The 20,747-nt window shown below is 44.3% G+C and overlaps 1 protein-coding gene across 2 annotated transcripts in view; it reads right to left on the reverse strand.

The window, feature by feature from the left end:
• Positions 1 to 303: 303 nt before the first annotated feature.
• The window catches only part of APBB1IP (amyloid beta precursor protein binding family B member 1 interacting protein), an 880,024-nt gene continuing 859,580 nt past the window's right edge, over positions 304 to 20,747 (reverse strand). For both annotated transcript variants that reach the window (XM_086941655.1, XM_086941656.1), the window contains one exon: positions 304 to 3,138. In XM_086941655.1, coding sequence (XP_086797781.1) covers positions 2,431 to 3,138 — 708 coding nt within the window. In that variant the 3' untranslated portion in view covers positions 304 to 2,430. The remainder of the gene's footprint in view (positions 3,139 to 20,747) is intronic.

The following is a 20,747-nucleotide window of genomic DNA, read 5'->3' on the forward strand; positions in this document are numbered from 1 at the left end:
AGACCTTTTTTCACTTTTATCCCTCTAGGCCCAGTATAACTCACAAGACATCCTGTCAGCAAAATCTGGTTTGACGGAGATTGACAAACATCCAAAACAGTGTTTTATAAATGTCCTTGCCAATCTTTAACTCTCAAATTAATTCTGCCTCCATTTACAAAACTTTAGAGCAGGGGTCTCCAAACCGGTCCTGGAGGGCCGGATCCATGCCAGATTTTTTGGATATCCCCATTGAGATACATGTACTAATTTAAAAAATCTGGCATGGATCCGGCCCTCCAGGACCGGTTTGGAGACCCCTGCTTTAGAGGAATTGCGAAAAGCTGGCCACCCAAAAAAGAAAGAAGCCATGGATAGGGCATTGGAGGATATCACAGATGCTGCCTTTGAACGACTTTCTAGTTTAGAGCTAAGGAATGGGACGAGGAAGAGATGAGATGCTGATGTCTAAATTACACCTCAATTTCTCCTCATTGTCCAATTCCTTAGATCTATCCTTCTTGCTAAAGTAAGCAAGCCTTGGCAGAGTCAACAAGTCTGGTTTGGATTTTAAGCTATAAGCCAGACCCATAGACTTTTCCTTTCCTTGTTAGCAGTGGCTCAGCAGCAGGATGAAAAGGAGCTTCTGGGTGGCTGAAGGCTAGCACTGCCAATTGGCCAGATGAAAATGGGCCACTGGGTATTCTGAACATCAGTGGTGGCCCAGAGACAGGATGACATGGAGCCATGGGACAGAGAATGAGTGAGCAGCACAGGCGCAGTATCAGAAAGATGGCCACTGGCCCCTCTCAGTACTGCATGTGTCCCAAAATGATGGTGTAACAGTAGTACAAGTTTAAAAGAAATTACATTGTGGCACTGCATATTAAATGGCATGTTCACAAGATGGCTGACCGTAGAATCGTGAGACCTGGCATCTTGAGACCAAGCTATCTCAATCTGCAAATAAATAAACTAATAATGCCACCATCATTAAATCAGACTCACATTTGAGTCCTGTCAAAAACGATTCAAAAAGTCTCCTGGAGATAAAAATAATATCAAAAAGGGATTGCTTTATATACAAAATGCATGTATGACATTAAAACACTGGATTCTGTGTATTTTTTAGTTGTAAATTAGTCATCAAGCTATGTAGTGATAGCATTCTGGCAGACTAATGGAACAAAACAGCCAATGGCATGTTGTGGTGAGACAGTAATCCTACATGTACTTTTTTAGTGATTCGAAATACAACGTCTGAAGGCAAGCTAGATTTTTCTGCAGCCAGACCTAGCTAGGGGCAGGGGTTGAGACATCCAGTAATGGAAATAAAAACAAGAAGGTCTGGGATGGGTCTCCCTCTTGTACCTCTTAAGATTATGAAGATTGTTAGGGGAGGAGGTGGGTCAGTTCGAAATGTTCCAATCAACCTTCCTTTGAGGGAGCTATTGCCAGGAAGTGCTAGAAATCTGCATACAGAACATGAAAGGCCAATCAATACTTGTGCTTCATCTACATTTCATTACAAATATTTTTAAGATATATAATAAAAATTAGCCGGACATAAGTCATTTTAGCCCAAGTATATACACACACACATCAATACCTTAGTAGCCTTAAAGTCCTATATACACACATATCAATACCTCTGGAGCCTTAAATTCCTATCTATGTTATTACATTGTAACACTGACAAATTGTCCGCCATGCCATTTCAGTCTGTTGAAAAATGAATGTGTGGTCATCATGCCACTATCTTTCAATTATAGCTTTAAAAAAAAGGCTTCCAAGCTATGTTGATACACGATAAATAAAATTGATCATCTCGCCCACATAATCTAAGCTTAGTAAAGATTCTCTTATGCAGCGTCCATGTAGAATGAATTGGCGGTTAAGCTAACATGGAGCTTAGTCAAATGGGCCAGTTAATTGAATCAAATGTCCAGTTATCAGAGAGTCTTCCAGATAGTAACTCTGGACGGCAATCCTTTTTTGTATGTTGGACGAAAGTGTTGTATTGCAACACAAGTTGGGCAGGTGCCCATTATTACGCCATTCCAGGTAGCAAAGTGCCGGATAGCACACCAGATCCTGAACTTATAAAATCTTCTTTTTCCAACTTCTTTAGCACAAAAATTTACAAATGAATCAAACATTTAAAAAGTAGGAGGGTACTGATTGTGGCGTCTATATACAGTGTTTTTCTCTTTTTCATTCCAGCCTCCGGAAAATGAAACTGCAGGAGCGGAGAGTACAATAGTGTTACTGTAGGGACAACTAGGATAACGCGGCAGTACTTTTATCAACATGTTAACTTTAAAGTAAGGTATCACTGAGTTGATGAGGACCCACAATGTTCTTTCACTTTGAATGAGGTTGACGAAGACTACCGTTCTAGAGTTTCACATGGTACCTAATGTGAAACACTGTATACAGTAGCAGCTTTCCTCAAGATATATTGGCCCTCTTCTTCTGTAAAGCTTTCATTAAGTCAGACATGAAATCTGGCTCTCCTGCTCCACCTCCACCTGGAGCACGCCCCGCAGGCCTTGATTCGCCAGGTGTGAGTCCAGTATTCCCTTGCCTCTTAGGGGGAGCTGGCAGAGGTTTTTTTATCGACGACTGAGTACGGTTAGAGAGCATGGCGGAAGGTGGAGGAGGGGCATTTCCGTTCCCAAAGATCTTAGGAGGAGGAGGAGGAGGGGGTGCTGGAGGTGCCCCGGAAGTAAAGGCAGGTGGTGGCAAGGGAACTCCAGTAAAGGCAGGGGGAGGAGGAGGAGGAGGTGGAGGAAATCCACTCTGACATGTTAGAGAAGGAGGAGGAGGGGGGAGAAAATCGGGTGGAGGGTCAAAAAAATCAGATGGAGGAGGTGGCAAATCATGCTCAAATAATGGAGGGGGTGGCAGAGCACTTGGTGCTGGTGGCAGTAGAGGAGGAGGAGGTGGGAAAGTAACAGTTTCAGATGAAATCCCAGAGCTCATATATTTAGGTTTCACTGGTACTGGTGGAGTAGAAGGAGCCTGATAAAATGAGGACCTTCGTATGGGGGTGGGAGGAGGTACTTTGGATGATGGTGCGCCTGTGGTCTTCATTCTTGGCAGAGTGTTTGCTGGCTTGTTTACGCTGTCTTGGTTCATGTCCATTTGCTTTGATTCCTGCAAGAAAAAGAGGAAAGAAAAATATTGGTATGATTGAAATTAATAAACAGTGTCCACATTAAAATTAGTTATAGTACTACTTCAGTGCTATAAATACTTCACATTCACCAGGGCTTTCAGATGCTGGAAGTGTAATGTTCCTTCATCGTCACCGAGGATGTTATTAAGCAAACCACTTACAATTTGTAAATGCACAGATGGGGAAAAAACAAAAGGCATATACATTTTAAGTGTAATCAAAATGGCAAACTGTCTAGCTCAAAATGTGAGCGTTCTTGCCTTCTTTGCTGTTTTTCTTCCTAATGCTACATGTTAGCATATTTCTAATGGATTCTTCTACCTGCAGATTCCACATCTTAAACATCTACTTGAGGCACCAGATTGGATCTTGAAAATTTGCAATAGCTCTCTTATGCCAACAGTTAGTCCCATGGCTCCAAATTGAATCTGACAGTTCTTGGATAAGACTTCAGGGAGCTATATATGACGCCAACCAGTGCTGTACTGCCAGTTCCCTTTGAAGCAGACCCGATGTACCTCTGATGTAGCCTAAGGTTTTGCAGTATTATAGGTTCTGTTTTTAGCTACTTAAGCATTTCTTGGTGTCTTGCCACTCTGGTATCTTCACCCTGACGAGTCTGGGCCATCCTACAACCAGTGTGGTTTGGGCATTTGTTATAGCCTCAGGTAGATGACCAGTGTAACCTCCCATTTACCACGGACGGCAGAGAGGGAGACATCAGTACAGGTCTCTTCCAGGGATCCAGCACCCAAGGTATTTTCTCAGATTTGCCTTCTTTGTCCTCCCTAGAGCTCTTAACGTCAACTCAGTTCAGACAGTGTCTATCTGACATCGTTATTGACCCCAGAGGGGGTCTGTTCCCGGAGGAGGTGTCTGAGTCGAGTCTGAGCCATGGTGCCATAAGTCTTTGTGAGAGAGCTATTGCAAATGTTCTGCATCCAGCGAGGGGCCAGGAGGAGAGTCATCAGTGAGGAATCTGCAGGTAGGCATAACATCCACCAAAATGATCCTTACCAAAGGTAAGTCATTTTCTCATCTAGGGATGGCATTTGCCTAATATTGCAGTAGTACAGTTTTACAAATGTTCAATGATATATTTAAAAGATTGTTGTAAACTGGAACTGCCAGTTGAATTTGGTCAAACGGGATCACGCCAGAAAAGAGGAAATCCTCCACAGACCAGAAGTCATATAGAATTTCACCACTAGTGAGGACATGAGCACACGTAACAAAACTTACTAGTACTCATGTACTTTAGAAAGTAAATGTCGGCTGATAAAACCAATACTCACATATCCTGAGTCAGGTTATAACTATTAGTGCATCGATAATAATAAAAGATGTAAATTAGAAAAGACTTTAGAATATTTTGCTTGAAATACCTGGAGAACATTGGTAGAATACTTCGAAGTACAATATTCAATTATACTTAACAGTATTACATTCATATTCTGAGATGTGTCACTGTATATTGACGTTCAAGGGACACTTGAAAATTGTAGAGGGATGACATTTGGAGAGTGACAAAACATAAAAAATGTAGGGTATTTTTGTTAACGCCACTTCTAGTTTGATGTTGGTGTTTAAATGTGACTCTGTCAATTAGTTATTTAGATGAGCAATTCATTGTATAATGTTTTAGGTATCAAAATAATAGTTTTTTTAATAGTAATTCATAACTCAGTTTTTCTTTCTCAAAGATCTGTAAATAAAACTGTTTCTATTAGCCAATGTACTGGTACTCAGTTTATTGCTTCACAAGGGCATAATCTTATGTGGTTCCCGGAATTCAAGTTTATGATCTGCAGGATACTGCAAATGTCTGTGGCGAGCATTTAGCTTGAGTCTTCTTTGCCAAGATCATTAATCTCTGTGAGATCTATGTTGGAAATGTTCCCTTTCTGCAATCACCACAGATTTTTGCCTTCTGATGCTGAACCCATTTTTGTTGGCCAAAGAACCCTGTGCACTTTACCCCTGCTAAACAGTGGTAACATGCATGCGCTCTTCCCCTTAAACATTGTAAAAACTGCAATATATATGATTGGCACATTTAATTTACATATAGGTCCCTAGTATATAGTACCACAGGTACCCAGGGCCCCTAAATTAAATGCTGCAGCACATATTATGCCACCCACTAAAGTAGTACTGTAAAAGATACCTCAGGACATTAATGGGAGCTTTTGTGTGCAATTTTAAAACTACCATTTCGACCTGGCAAAATAAATCTTTTGCCAGGCATAAACCTTAATTTTTTATACTTGTAACTCACCCCTATGGTAGGCCCTAAAGGCTCAGAGGGCACGATGCATGGTATTTAAAAAAGATGATACCTGTACTTAAGTTTTACATGTCCTGGGTAAATACACCCATAGTGAAAAAAAAACAAAGTTGTTAGGTCTTGCCTAGGCAGCACTTGAGCTGTCTCTTCAAGACATGCTGTATTCAGGATATGGGCATTCAACACACCCAGCACTTCTGTTTGGTTAGTTGGCTTGCCTTTCTAAATTTCTTTACTGTGGTTGGTCAATAATGTTCATCTGTCACACCTTTGTGTACTTGGTTCCCACCCAGCGGACATCACCAATTGTTTTTTTTTGGTTGGCAATGTATGGCCATCTGTTGCCTCCACGCTTGCACCCCCTTCCTCCCGTCATTCTTGCGGTCACTAAATCTTCCCAGTGCTCCACCTCCCATCGTCCACTTTTTCTTCCCAGTCTCCCACCTCCCATCTTTGCTGCTTGTTTTTTGGGTTTCTGCACCAGAAAAATGCCTCCGGGGCATGCTGAACTTTGGCAGCACGTTAATCATGTGTGTGTGTCAAATGGTTTTGTGCGATGAGCTGAACAAACACAGGTACTCGTGTGCTTGTGTAGGGTCTGGAGTAGAGAAGCTCTAGTCAGTGGCTTGGAAGTGGTGCTGAAATTAAGTAATTGCAGAGTTATGATTAAGGCTGCAAGGTAATTAATAAAGCACAGATGCTAATGAGGTCTGTGCTGTGCTGGTTGCCTTGGTTATGCTGCTGCTTGTTTTCACTTTTGCATGTTTGACTCGCCATTAAAAACAGATTCATGCTTCTTTGCACTTAGTTACTTTTTGCACTAGTGCATGTTCTGTGTCTAGGCACAAGACCATGTTCACCAGAAAGGCATAGTTTTGCATGTAATTCTAATGTGGGAGCCCCCACAGTAAAAACGTTATAGAAATAGATTATGGAAATAAATAACAGTATACTAGCAGAATAGTGGTGCGTGGCAGTGTTTTACTTTTATGGTAAGTATCCTGATGACTTTGAGAAAAATTTCTAATAGTAAGAAACCTGAGTAATTAATTCCATGTGAGTTCCTTCTTTAATGATTGCTACAATAGTAAATAAATATAAAAAAATACGGAGGATGCAAACTTTTTTTGCTATTTATTTACTTTTGTAGCAACAGCGGCACGTCACGCTTTAGCTTTAAACATCTAAATCTTAAGCATGGGATGTCACCATTGCTACAAAAGTGAATAAATATCAAAACAAAGCCAGATTTCATTCCCATTTGCAAAGCCAATAGCTCTCCATTGAAAAAGAACTATTGCATTGCAAATGCTTGTTTTTCACTGTGGTAAGGCTAGTCTTCCATAGTCTACCACTCATTTGTCTTAATACATTTACTAAGTGATGACTTCAGTATGAGAGCAGCTAGGAAAATACTTCTGCTTATTTTGATTGTAATTTAAAATCCTCTTGAATTTTAAACCCAGATTTTAAATTACTATTTAGAAAATTGCACTTTTAGAAAGTTGACAATTGTTTTGTTTAAACCAAATATGGCTTTCTGCCAGTGTCCAGGGTCTCGTGACTGTGACCGTCTCTCTTGGGTGATGTATATTCATTCGATTCAGAAAAGGGGGTGGTGATGAACAGAGTGTCTGAATTAGGCAGACCACTCTTACCCAGTCCAAAGATTAGGGCTTGATCCATCACCATTATTTAGCTCACTGCACCATCCCAGCTCAGAACCTGGCTATATGCAAATTAGTCTGTCCCTGGCCCAGTGCATCATGGGAACAGGGCAGACCAAACTACCAAGCCAATTCTTCACCAGAACGGAGACAAGCTTCCGGGGACCGGTTTCTGGCATTTCAGCCGTCGTCGGCCCGGCTTGCTTGAATCCTGATGGTGCAGTGAGCAAGGGACTCATGTCTGAGTATACCCTGCCACACCTATAGTGGCCAAAAACGATTCAGAAAAGCGGGTGGTGATGAACAGAGTGTCTGAATTAAGCAGACCACTCTTACCCAGTCCAAAGATCAGGGCTTGATCCATCACCGTTATTTAGCTCACTGCACCATCCCAGCTCAGAACCTGGCTATATGCAAATTAGTCTGTTCCTGTCCCAGTGCATTATGGGAACAGGGCAAACCAAACTACCAAGCCAATTCTTACACTGGGAAGGAAACAAGCTTCCGGGGACCGGTTTGTCTCCTTTCTGGTGAAGAATTGACTTGGTAGTTTGGTTTGCCCTGTTCCCATAATGCACTGGGCCAGGGACAGACTAATTTGCATATAGCCAGATTCTGAGCTGGGATGGTGCAGTGAGCTAAAAAACGGTGTTGGATCTAGCCCTGATCTCTTGACTGGGTGAGAGTATTCTGCTTAATTCAGAAACTCTGTCCATCACCACCCCTTGTTGTTAAATATTTTCTCCACCCTAAGCGTGGAAGGGTATAATCAGATGTGAGTCCCTTGCTCATTGCACCATCAGGTTCAAGCAAGCCGGGCTGACGACGGCTGAAATGCCAGAAACCGGTCCCCGGAAGCTTGTTTCCTTCCCAGTGTAAGAATTGGCTTGGTAGTTTGGTTTGCCCTGTTCCCATAATGCACTGGGACAGGAACAGACTAATTTGCATATAGCCAGGTTCTGCGCTGGGATGGTGCAGTGAGCTAAAAAACGGTGTTGGATCTAGCCCTGATCTCTTGACTGGGTGAGAGTATTCTGCTTAATTCAGAAACTCTGTCCATCACCACCCCTTGTTGTTAAATATTTTGTCCACCCTAAGCGTGGAAGGGTATACTCAGATGTGAGTCCCTTGCTCATTGCACCCTCAGGATTCAAGCAAGCCGGGCCGACGACGGCTGAAATGCCAGAAACCGGTCCCCGGAAGCTTGTTTCCTTCCCAGTGTAAGAATTGGCTTGGTAGTTTGGTATGCCCTGTTCCCATAATGCACTGGGACAGGAACAGACTAATTTGCTTATAGCCAGGTTCTGAGCTGGAATGGTGCAGTGAGCTAAAAAACGGTGTTGGATCTAGCCCTGATCTCTTGACTGGGTGAGAGTATTCTGCCTAATTCAGAAACTCTGTCCATCACCACCCCTTGTTATTAAGTGTATTCATTCGAGGCAGTTGACAAAGGAACTTGGTATGGGAGGTGAGGGTCTTCTGACAAGATGGCTGGGGAGGAGCCGCACCCCTGCCCTGATTGCACTTCAGAAAGTAGCCTGAGGGCTGTACTCAGCCCTTTCTGACTTTAGAAGATGCCTACCCTGTCCTTGAAAAAGGCAGCTCATACCCTGGGCTTCCTGCTCTTTGTTTCCCTAGACAGACTGGAGCCGAACCCAGGGGAAAGAGAAGAACTGACCAGAACTAGTTTTGCACTGAAAAAAACCGGGTCTCGCCATTTTAGCTTTGCCAAGGCAGAACTACTAGCTATTCAACATCAGCAAAAAGAAGGAAAATCCTACTTACCCAGTATGCAACTGTTCTTGGCATGTAGAACTGTAGAGTCACATGCTGTCCATAGATCGCCATCTAGTGTTGGGTCTGGATGTTTACACTTTGTTTTTCTTAAAAGAAGTCTTTCCAGTCACGAGATATGTGACCCCTCCTTTCGGTGATAGTGCGCATGGGCATCAACTCCATCTTCAGAGTGTTTTCCAGCAGAGGGTGAGAATGGAGAAGTAGTAAAGAATAGAGATGTCCATGCATATGTATGTATAGTAAAGAGAGAATTACAGCAGCTACAGGTACCCGGGGAGGTGGGTGGGGGCATGTGACGCTACAGCTCTACATGCCAAGAACAGATGCATACTCCGTTCGAGGCATGTGAGCTGTAGATCACATGCTGTGCATAGACTATACAGCAGTATCCCCCCCAAAAAAGTGGTGGCTGTCCGGTAGCTGTTGGAGTTGTGTGAAACAGTGTTTTAAGTACTGCTTGGCCCACATTAGCTTGTTGTCTTGATAACACATCTACACAATAGTGCTTTGTGAATGTGTGCGGTGTAGACCATGTTGCAGCTTTGCAAATGTCAGCTATGGGAATGTTCCCTAAGAAAGCCACAGTGGCCCCTACCTTTCAAGTGGAATGTGCTGTAGGGGGTACAGTTAAAGTCCTCTTTGCTTTTGCGTAGCAAATTTGATTACATTTAACAATCAACCTTGCAATACCTGATTTAGAGATAAGATTGCTCTTATAAGGTGGTGCAAAAGCAACAGAGAGTTGTTTGGTCTTACGAAATGATTTTCCTCTTTCAATGAAGTACAAGAGTGCTCTTCTGACATCTAAGGTGTGCAGAGCTCGTTCGGCAACAGAATCAGGTTGAGGGAAGAATACAGGTAATTCCACCAACTGATTTATGTGAAATGTAGATACTACCTTAGGTAAAAATTTGGGATACGATGAACCACTTTATCTGTGTGTAGTTGGAAGAAAGGTTATTCTATGGTTAGTGCCTGTAGTTTACCCACTCTCCTCAATGAAGTGATCGCAATGAGGTAAGCTGTTTTCCAAGAGAGGAAATGTGGTTCACATTTGTGCATGGGTTCAAAGGGCGGGCCCATTAATCTTGTGAGGACTATGTTAAGATTCCACACTGGGGCAGGTGGGAGTCTTGGTGGTATGAGTCGTTTTAGACCTTCCAGAAAAGCTTTAATTACAGGCACTCTAAATAGCGATAAATGTTGTCTATTCTGAAGATACGCAGCTATTGCAGCAAGATGCAGTCTGATGGCGGTATACGCCAATGCTGACTGCTGCAAGTGTAACAGATAATGTTTTGTATAGAAGCATCAAGAGGGTTGATATGATTGTTATTGCCATAAATAACAAGGCGCTTCCATTTAGCTGAGTAACAGGCTCTTGTGGTAGGTTTTTTAGCCTCTCTAATGATGTTAATACAGTCTGGTGGAAGATTCATATAACCAAACTTTATGGCTTCAGGGGCCAGATCACGAGGTTCAGTTGTTTGGGATCTGGGTGCCTTATTTCTCCATGGCTCTGTGTGAGGAGACTGGAGGTTAAATGCAATTTTTGATGTGGGACCAGAGAGAGCTCCAGCAGGGTTGGAAACCAAGGTTGACGTGCCCATGTAGGAGCTACTAGGATTAATGTGAGAGATGTTTGTCTGAGTTTCCGAACCACTGATGGAATGAGTGGGAGAGGCAGAAAAGCGTAGGCAAATATCCCTGACCAGTTCATCCATAGTGCATTGCCCTTGGATAACTGGTGTGGGTACCTGGAGGCGAAGCTTTGGCATTTTGCGTTTTGGTGTGTGGCAAACAGATCTACCTGAGGGACTCCCCAAGCTTGGAAATATGGGAGGAGAACTTGAGGGTGAAGTTCCCATTCGTGTATTTGGTGCCTCTGCCTGCTGAGGATGTCCACAATCTGGTTGTTCACTCCTGTGAGGTGTTCCGCTAGGAGATAGATTTTGTGGTGAATAACCCACCTCCAGATGTCTTGGGCTAAGTGAGATAGTTGGAGACAGTGTGTCCCCCCTGTTTTCGTATGTAATACATAACTGTCATGTTGTCGGTACGAACCAAGAAAGTTTAGCCTGCTAGATGGGTCTGAAAAGCCTTGAGAGCTAGAAATATTGCCATCAGCTCTAAATGGTTGATGTGGAGCAACTTTTGTTGTTGGCTCCATAGGCCTTGTACAGTGTGTTAGTGAAGATGAGCTCCCCAGCCAATTAGGGACGCGTTTTGTGTGTTCCACAACTGCAGTGAGCGATGAGTACGGCCGCTAACCAACACTATATCCGTTAATAGACCATATGACTGGTTCCACTGACTGGCTAAGCATTCTTAAAACGGACGCATGTGCAGCCTGGCATGGGAAATGATCATGATGCAAAATTCCGTCATCCCCAGCAGTTGAATATAAACCCGATCTGGAAGTGATTGATTGGGTTCAAACTGGAGAACTAAAGCCTGAATGTTGCAAATTCTGGCTTCGTTGGGAAACGCGAGAGCCTTTTGAGTATCTACGGTGGCTCCTAGATAGTTCTGAGTATTGGTTGATTGTGAACCTTAGTTGATGCAGTAGCTGAATAGTTATGTAAGTATGCTGGAGACATTCTTGATACGTGTTGGCTTTGATGAGCCAGTCTTGCAAGTATGGGAAGACATGGATTCTTTGTCTCAGGGGACCCTTGAACTGGTAATGTTGACCCGCTAACATAAACCTGAGAAATTTGCGATGAGCAGGGTGGATTGAAATATGAAAGTAGGTGTCCTTTAATTCTAGAGTAGGCAGAAAGTTGCCTTTTTGCAAAAGAGGTATTGCTTGTTGAAGTGTTACTATGTGAAAATGGTCTGACTGTATGTAAAAATTTTGTTCACTGACATCTAATATTGGCCTGAGAGAACTGTCCTATTTGGATATTAGGAAATTAAAGGAGTACACGCCTGACCCTTGGTGTTGTAACGGTACTGGTTCTATAGCTCCTTTTAGAAGTAGGTCCTGTGAAAGTTTGTGTGCCTTTGGAGGAATGTTTGGAGGAGTGTTGATGAACTCCGGCAGTAACCAGAACGAATAATCTGTAGAACCCACTTGTCTGTTGTTATTGACTGCCAAGTTGGTAAGAAATGTGACAGTCTTCCCCGACAGGTGTTACATGGTCGGGAGGAAGTATAGGTAAGTCACTCTTTTGTATTGGACGGGGAGGTACGTGTGTTTGCCCCTCTCCCTTTGCCTTTGCCGTTGTTTCCTCTGTAACCCCCTCTGAAGTCTTTTTTGAGCCAGAGGGTTCGTTATTGCCCTTGTAGGTAGATGTAATCTCTGAGGAAGTATTTTTGGAACCTGCTTGATAGAATGAGTGCCGAAAGGAGCCACGGCCTTCTGTTAACTGAAGTGCTCCCATGGGTTTGGCCACTTCAGTGTCTTTCTTCATCTTTTCCAGTGAAGAATCTACCACTAGACTAAAGAGGTGTTCCTTATCAAAGAGTGTATTTAGTATTCGAAGTCTGGAACTCAGGTTTGAACCCCGATATGCGAAGCCAGGCATGCCTTCGAAACAGGACATTTGTGTTTACCGCTCCGGCAGCTTTGTCAGCAGCATCTAGGGAGCACCTGATTTTATTATTTGAGATAAGTTGTCCTATAAGTTGTCCTTCTCTCACTAGGTCTTGAGCTTTAGCTCTATGTTCTTGGGGTAGAAATTGGAGTAATTTTTCCATTTCATCCCAGTGCACACAGTCGTATCTAGCTAACAATGCTTGTCTGTTAGATATTCGCCAGAAGTTTGCTGCCTGAGAGGCCACCTTTTTCCCAGAAGCATCAAGAAGCTTAGATTCTTTATTTGGGGTGGAGCATCTCCTGTAGTTTGGGAGTATGCCTTTTTGTGTGCGTTGGATACCACCAAAGAGTCCAATGGTAATTGTCCCTTTATGTAGACTGGATCAGATTTTGCCGACTTATATTTCTTATCTACCCTAGGGGTAATGATACATACCCTGACAGGATCATTAAAGATATTGTCTACATGCCTAATCATCCTTTTAAGGATGTGTAACGTGTGTGATGATTTTTGTGTACTGCTAAGGGTTTCAAAGAGAAAATCCTCTTTGAGAGAGACTTTGTGGAGCTGCACCCCATGTTAATTAGCTGCCATACCCAGCAATTCAATGTAGCCTACACTGTCGTCCTGTGGAGAGGGCTTTGTGGGGTATAAGTCAGGATTATTGCCTGTGGGCGAGTTAGTGTTGTAGTTGGCCCATGGGTCTGTAGATATAGGCTGAATATCATCATCATCCCTGTTAGAACTGGGGGTCTCTAGTTGGCAGAGGTAGGTACCAATGTCCAAATAGGGACCCTTGCTTCTAGTCAGGACGAGGAGATAACCCTCTTAGATAACCCCTGCTCGCCCTCAAGGTAGCTTGGCCTGAGCAGTCTAGGCTAACCAGAGGCAATGCGTTAAGTATTTGTACCAACACTCACAGTAACACAGTGAAAACACCACAAACTGATTCCACAACAGTTTAGGAAAATAAAGATATTTATTCTAAACTACACAAGACCAAAACGGCAAAAATCCAACATACACAGTTCAAGGATATGGTTTCAAAAGAGTTCTTTAGGTTGTAATCAAAGTTCTTTAAGTTGCGTTAAAATAATCCACCGATGCGTGAAAAGTTCACAGTTGCGTCACGCTTACTCACAGTACCTCTTAGATGCAACAAAGTTCCACAAGCAGGAAGCTGGTGCGGTGGAAACAAGCGATGCGCTACTCCTGAGACCCTGGGGAGGCGATGCGACAGCCCCGCTGCAGCAGCGGGCGGGCGGCGACGAATCCGGTCTGTAAGGGGAGGAAGGCAGCTTGCGTAGATTCCGGTGCGTAGGTTCCGTGGGAAGTCTGTTCTCGCAAAGGTATGATGCGATGCTCTCGTAGGGGCTGCGACGATCTCCGGGGCGACGATGCGCGGTCCAGCGGTGATCCTCTCTCTCGCAGCTCCTCGGTGAGATGCTTCTGCAGCGATGTCTGCAGCGACGTGATGCGGTCCGCAAGCAAGCGGTGCGGCGATCTCACCCAGACGACAGGCTCTGCGACGACACTCGCAGCGATGTTCGATTCTCCCGCACCGGTCGGGTGCGTCCCGCAAACGGAGGGTGCGACGGCTCCGGCAGCGATGTCAGGCGCTGCGCCGATCTCGACCTTCGTAGCGGCGGGAAACTTCTCGCACTGTCGGGGATGCGCTCCGCAAGCGAGCGATGCAACACTTTTCAGCTTCACAAGTTTCTCAGCTTAGTCTCAAGCTTCCCAGCTCAGGTTCAACTTCTAGAGGCCCCACAACTGGATCAAGCACTCTACGAAGGACAGAACTCTCTCAGCAGAGTTCAGGAAGACTGGGGGTGAAGTCCTTTTGTTCCTGGGACTTCGGAAACAGGGAGCCAGCTCTTCTCAGGCCCTTGGAGATTCCTTACAAGACAGGGGACACAGCTCACAGCAAAGTCCTTCCCCTCTCCTTGGCAGCAAAGCAACAGCAGGTCAGTCCAGCAGAGCAACAGCAGGACAGTCTTCCTTCTTCAACGACAGCTTTCTCCTTGGCAGAGGTTCCTTCTTGATTTCCAGGATGATCTAATTTTCTGTTGTCAGGGGTCCTGTACTTATACCCCTAAAGTCTTTGTTCTCTCAGTACATGTGGGGCCTGAGCCCGGTCTGAACCAGTTCTGGGTGGATCCTGAGCACTTTGTTTTGCTGGCTGCATCTTTCCTTTCAGAGTGAGGGGCAGAGTCCTCAGCCGCCCAGCAGGAGGTGGAGCCAGCATTGTGGCAGGCAGGCACAGCCCTATTCAGCCCAGGTGCTAACTCCTCCCACCACTCAGGTAGCAATTGCTCCACTCAGCCTAGTGCTGACTCATCCAGCCTCTGGGGGGACTCCCCAGCCCCTGTCACTCACAAACCAGACAGTCAATACACAAACAGTCTCAGGCACACAGAAGGGTCAGACAAGAGAACAGCAACTTTCTAAAAGTGCTATTCTCAAACACAGGATCTAAAAACCACCTTTCCTAAAAGATGCGTTATTAAATTCTGAGTTCAGGGATACTAGATACTTATGTCCTATCTTGTTCCTATGGGAAGAAATGCCGTTAACCACTGTAGCCAGCATCCCCCATGTTAACCTATGGAGCAAGATAGCCTTACAATAGTGAAAAACGAAAATGGCTGTAATTCACTACAAGAGCATGGTACCTGCACTAGTACATGCTCTACCTTTCACATACACTGCACCCTGCCCAGGGGGGTACCTTGGGCCTTCCATAGGGGTGACTGATGTGCACGAAAAGGGAAGGGTTAGGCCTGGTCAGCGGGGACGCGGACCAGGAGGACATGGCAGTTCTAAACTGCCCGTAGGCGCTGCAGTGGCAGGCCCGAGACACCATTTTAGAGCTACTCCTGTGGGTGGCACAATCAGTGCTGCAGGCCCACGAGCAGCATTTGTCATCACCGGCCCTGGCACACCCAGTGCACTTTACGAGGGACTTCATGGTGATACAAATATGCCAAACATGTATATCCAATCAGAATAACAATTTACATAAGGAGCACTTACACTCTGGCACTGATCAGCAGTGGCAGAGTGTCCAAAGCATCTAAACCAGCAAAAACGAATCCAGCACAGCATCGAAAAATACAGGAGGCAGAGGCAAAAAGATAGGGGTAATCACGCCAAAAGATGTCAGGTCTAACAATCCCTGTCCCCACCATCCTGATTGTCAGGTGATTGTGGTGAATGTTCAGGTGAAGTTAGCACAAGTTGAAACTGAGGAGAAGCAATAGGCTGACACAAAGCCCACTTTAAGAATTGGTACTGTCCACAATAGATCTTTCAACAGCAATTCTTGTTGTCACAGTCCATTGTTTAGCTGTTATTGTATAAATACCAATAAATATGTGGCAAACATGTGATATACACAAGTTGTAGAAACTTGCAACTGCCCATGTTTAAACACAAGTCTACCAGTCACTGTTGGAGCTAAGTGTGATCTGCAGACGCCACAAAGACACCCCTTTAAAGTGCAACCTCTTTTCGTTATTGATGTGAGACCCAGAGGCTCAACCGGGTTGTTTTCAAGATGTTTCCAATAGACCTTAACCAACCAAATACGGAGTATGGAACTGGATTTTGACTATATGTGGACCGGAGTTAGTGGGAACAACTGGCAAAGCATCCCTGTCACACCCCCCGCATCCGCTTAAGCAACAGCAGAGATTTGTCATTCTCCTACCTCACTGCTAGGTGCTTGAACAACCCCCCTTGCACCTCTCTTCTGGAATTCAGGAAGGGACTGGCTGTTCAATAGAACCCACCCAAAGCAGCAAGGCCCTCCGTGCCTGGTTACCCTCACTGGTGATTATCTGCACTTTATAAATCCTGATTGATTAATAACTTAAAGAGGCAATTCATTGCTGTAGTCTCTGGTAGCCTGATACCTTTAGTTAACCCCTTTACTGCGGCCCCGATTTTCCCGCAGTGCGGCACTTCCGCAAAACGGGCGGGGCCGCGTCGGCCATTGGCCGACGGCAGCACTGGGGAGGTAGTGCTGCCGTCGGCCAATGGCCGACGGCAGCAAGGAAGGGGTTAAATACCCTTAGATACCTTTTTAGTTATGTCTTCATTCGAGTCCTATGGAATGCTTGAAGTAAATGCCCCATTAGTCACCATGCACCTCAACCAGTACCCCGTCCTCACCGTAGCAATTTTTACCAAACATAACAAAAGTATCGAGAGTGGGCCAAGCACATTTTTAAAGTTTGGTGAAGATGGGTTAAACAGTTCAAAGTGATAAGCTGCATTTAGTGAAGCCTCAGTGATTGAGTTGAAAAAGTGACTGACAAAACTTTTGGAAAATGGCTGTTAAGTTTTAAACTGACCTTGCCTTTGTTATGTTATATACCATTAATTTATAACTTTTATTAGCACCTGTATGGATTGCTTAGTATGTGGGCACTAATTAATGTTGTTTGCTCAATGACAATGTGATGCAGCCACATAGAGCAGACTGTGACTGGTAGCCTGTTTCTTTGCATGTGAGTTTAGGGTGACGAGTAGCAATAGCCTTATTGCCCAAAGTAAGTCAGGTGTTACCAGCTGTTATTTATCCCTCGTCACATTATGTCCCGTCTCCTTTGGCTGATGCCCGTTAACTGAAAGACAATTAACAATGGTTAATGCCCCCTGCAAAGGGTGTTAACCAAAGTTCATGCCCAGAGAATACGCTATAAGAGGTAATTCAAAATATTAATATGAATAAGCTCCCCTATTTCTCTCAGTCCACACATCCTTATTAGGAGCCATGGCTATCTCAGCTGTATGGGCAAAAACACAATCACGTAATTTGCTGTTTGCCGCAGGGGTGGTGATGCACAGTTACCACCTGATGGTACCTTTTGTAGGGCTGCACATGGGTTCCCATGGTACTCTTGGTTATCTCCATGGGTGGGTGAAATCACGACTGCACGCAACTATGCTGAGGGTTCTTGAAGCCTATGTGAGGTCACAAAGATACTGAGGCAGGAACCACAGACTGGTTCCACAATACCGGTGCATCCTGCAATTCAAACCAACAGTGGTGAGGTTTCTTGTGGCGTGACAGAGTGGTGGTGTGCAGTACAGCTCTGCTATTTCCAGCACATACCTTGGAGAATCAGCAACAACAGTGAATTATTTTGGGAATGGGTTGTCCAACACTGGTTTGTTCCAGGTTCACCTAGAGGTAGATTTACTAAGATTTCACGTAAATCAGCAAGGGAACACCTTCCTACACAAAAACTATCCATAGATAGCTTGCTGCAGCCTTGGGTAAGTACACCATTTTGGTGCAACCCCATGTTTACAAAACATTGTAAATATGGGTTTGTGTCAAAATGCATGGGCGGATGCATGGGAACGACCATGCTTCACCAATGTAACACCTACCTGACGTAAGGCAGCTCTATGCGCTGGTACTTTTTTTTTACTAAGACGTGAAAAGTTACACAAATTTCGCTTTGCATGGGTTTGTAAATACTTAAATAGATTTTGTGTCTGGGCTGCACTACAAAAGGGACGCAACCTTGAAGCAAAAAAAATGTAAATCTGGGTCCTAGTGTACCACAAAGGGATTTGGCTCCTGGGATGTTTGAGTGCAAGTTCATAGTTACTTCCACAGCCTGGATCCATGTCATTCACAGAATCCACATGTATCTGGTACTTGTAGGAAAGTGTAATATTATGTGGTATGGCTGGGTAACCTTACCATCTAATATTATCACAATACCCCAAAGATGGTCCTTGGATTCACACTAATAAATCCTTAGTTCAGTCCTAGTAGACTGGCAAAGAGCCGTCGGACTTTACTAGAAGAACATGTGTTAAGCATTTCAGAGTACTAACATGGATGATATGTTATTGATATTGAGTGTATTTATAAAGTGCAGCATGTACCCAAGGGCATCTTGATGCTGTCTGTGATCAAAGTGGTGAGTATTTTCAGTAGGTGAAAAGCCAGGTTTTTAACGCCTTCCTAAAAGTTAAAAGCTCAGTTGTAGACTTGAGTGTTTTGGGGAGACCATTCCATTCGGTGGCAGTATTTCTAACAAAGCTCCTATAGTCCCTGGACATCCGCTTGTAGCAGGGGACAACCAAGTTCTTTTCAGAGCTAGAGCGTAAGGATCTAATTGGAACATACCAAATTAGTTTTCTTTTTAGATAGTCAGGACCGATTTCATTCAGAGCTTTCTGTGCAAGACATAGTGCCTTAATAGTGATACACTTATCAATTGGAAGCCAGTGTCATTTCTTTAGAGCTAGGGAAGCAGATTCTAAGCTAGGGATATTAAAAAGCATCATTGCTGCTGTGTTTTGCACTATCTGAAGTTTTTTCAAGGAACATTTTTGGACGCCTTGCAAGAGTTCATTAAAATAATCTAGTCAAGACAGGATTAGTGCAGTGGCCAGGTCAAAGGAGAGTAGATGAGCAATCTTCTTGATTATTTTTAAAATATAGAAAGAGGTTGAGACCACAGAATTAACATGTTCTTCGAAAATTAATTTGTCATCTATCATCACACCCACATTTTTCACCTTACTTTTTGGTCTAGGTAGATCACCTAACAATTGTGGCCACCAAATGGGAGACCAAAAAGACATATCATCCCGAAGAGCATGACCTCTGTCCTGGTAGAATTTAGCTTTAGGCAGTTCTTGCTCATCCAATCGCTGACCTCCCACATGCAGTTGCAAAAACGTTCAGCCTTATTTTGGATATCATTGGTAACTGACACAATAATCTGAGTGCCATCTGCGTACTTTACCAGTGAAAAACCAAATGACTTTATTAAGTTTGACATGATTTGAGAGAAGTCCGACACCAATTTATAAAAATAGAGTGTATTTTTATCTTAATTTAGACACCAAAATGAACAGAATGGCATACATATAACCAGAACTACAGATTTTTGAAGCAATATCAAAATCAGTGCAGTAAAATACATGGAAAAGATATCATTGTGCTCAATCAGCCACTTGCAGGTAGAGTCATGCAGAACTATTACTGGGCTAAGGTGATGCGGCCCCAGGATCAGGTCACAACAGTCAGATCAATTTTACCTAGACTGTAGAGTCTGGGTGCAGAGTTGTCCGGGCTGTCCTTGGTGCTGAACGGGAGCCATGCTGGTGCTGATTTTACCACTTACACAGTGCGGCAAGAAACTGAATACAAAAACACAACAGATACACATGTGCTGATGTCAGATAATGGTTGCACAGTGTTCTCTGTAGATGCAGCATCAAGTGTGGGAGTCGGTTACCGGATTGGTGAACAACAAGCTTTGGCAGCGATAAGCACAGCGAAAAGGTACTGGAACTTCATGGGGTTCGTGGGAGTGAGGTAGCAGCCTGAAACTTTGGCACAGGCGGGGCTACAACTCCCACAATGCACTGGACCGCCTGAATTGTGGGGAGGCCACGGAGGACCCAATGGCCAGTGATTCTTAAGATGCAGTGAGTGTTTTTACCTGAAGTTTGCAGGAGACTAGTGCCACTAGTCCAGGGGAGTCTGAGGGTGCTTCTGGTTTCCACAGGAATCCCTCTCTTTGGGAGTGCAGAGTTTTAGCCAAGGACTTCGGTCATTCCATCAGTTCCAAGTCTGTTGCCACAGTGACAGATAATTTCTTTTTTGTTTTGGTGCTGTGGGCAATGTCATTCTGTCAACAACACGGGTCTCCTATTGGTCCTTCCTTGATGCATCCTGAAGATCTGGTGTCAGGGAGTCCCTTAAATCCTAGGGTTTGGGAGCTAGTAGCCAATGGGCAGCTAGTCCACCTCTGAGGTGACCCCATCCCAGGGGTCACCTTCTCTACCCAGAACCCTCTATTCTGCCTCTCATAAAGATGGCAGAAATCCTGCCCTTTTGGGTGCAATTGTGTCTGGGGCAGGGAGAAGGATGTTTCCTCCACTGGGAGTTAGCCCAGATGCATGTCAGAGGCAGTACAGCCTTTGAAGCTCACCGCCTTGATGTGCCGCTTCACTAGCCTGCTTGGGAGGAGAAAAGTGTGACCTCCTTCCTGCCCAAGACTTTGTTCCTGACTCCTGTGAGTGATCACACTGTAGGAAGTCAAAACCCTGTCTTGGCTGCAGCAGGTGTTGCAAAGTGCAGGCTGGTCAACCAGAACACAGCGAACTTCTAAGTTGCCACGAAACCCAGGGCACAAGATTTGTGTCAGGGGCGAGAAGATATGCTGTTTGATACCAAACACTACATTTTAGTGATACCATGATGGAGCTGCCAATTACAAGAGTGCCCGATTGGCAGTCCATGTTATCCTATG

This window comes from Lissotriton vulgaris, chromosome 10, assembly GCF_964263255.1.
Source record: "Lissotriton vulgaris chromosome 10, aLisVul1.2, whole genome shotgun sequence".
Lineage (NCBI taxonomy): Eukaryota > Metazoa > Chordata > Amphibia > Caudata > Salamandridae > Lissotriton > Lissotriton vulgaris.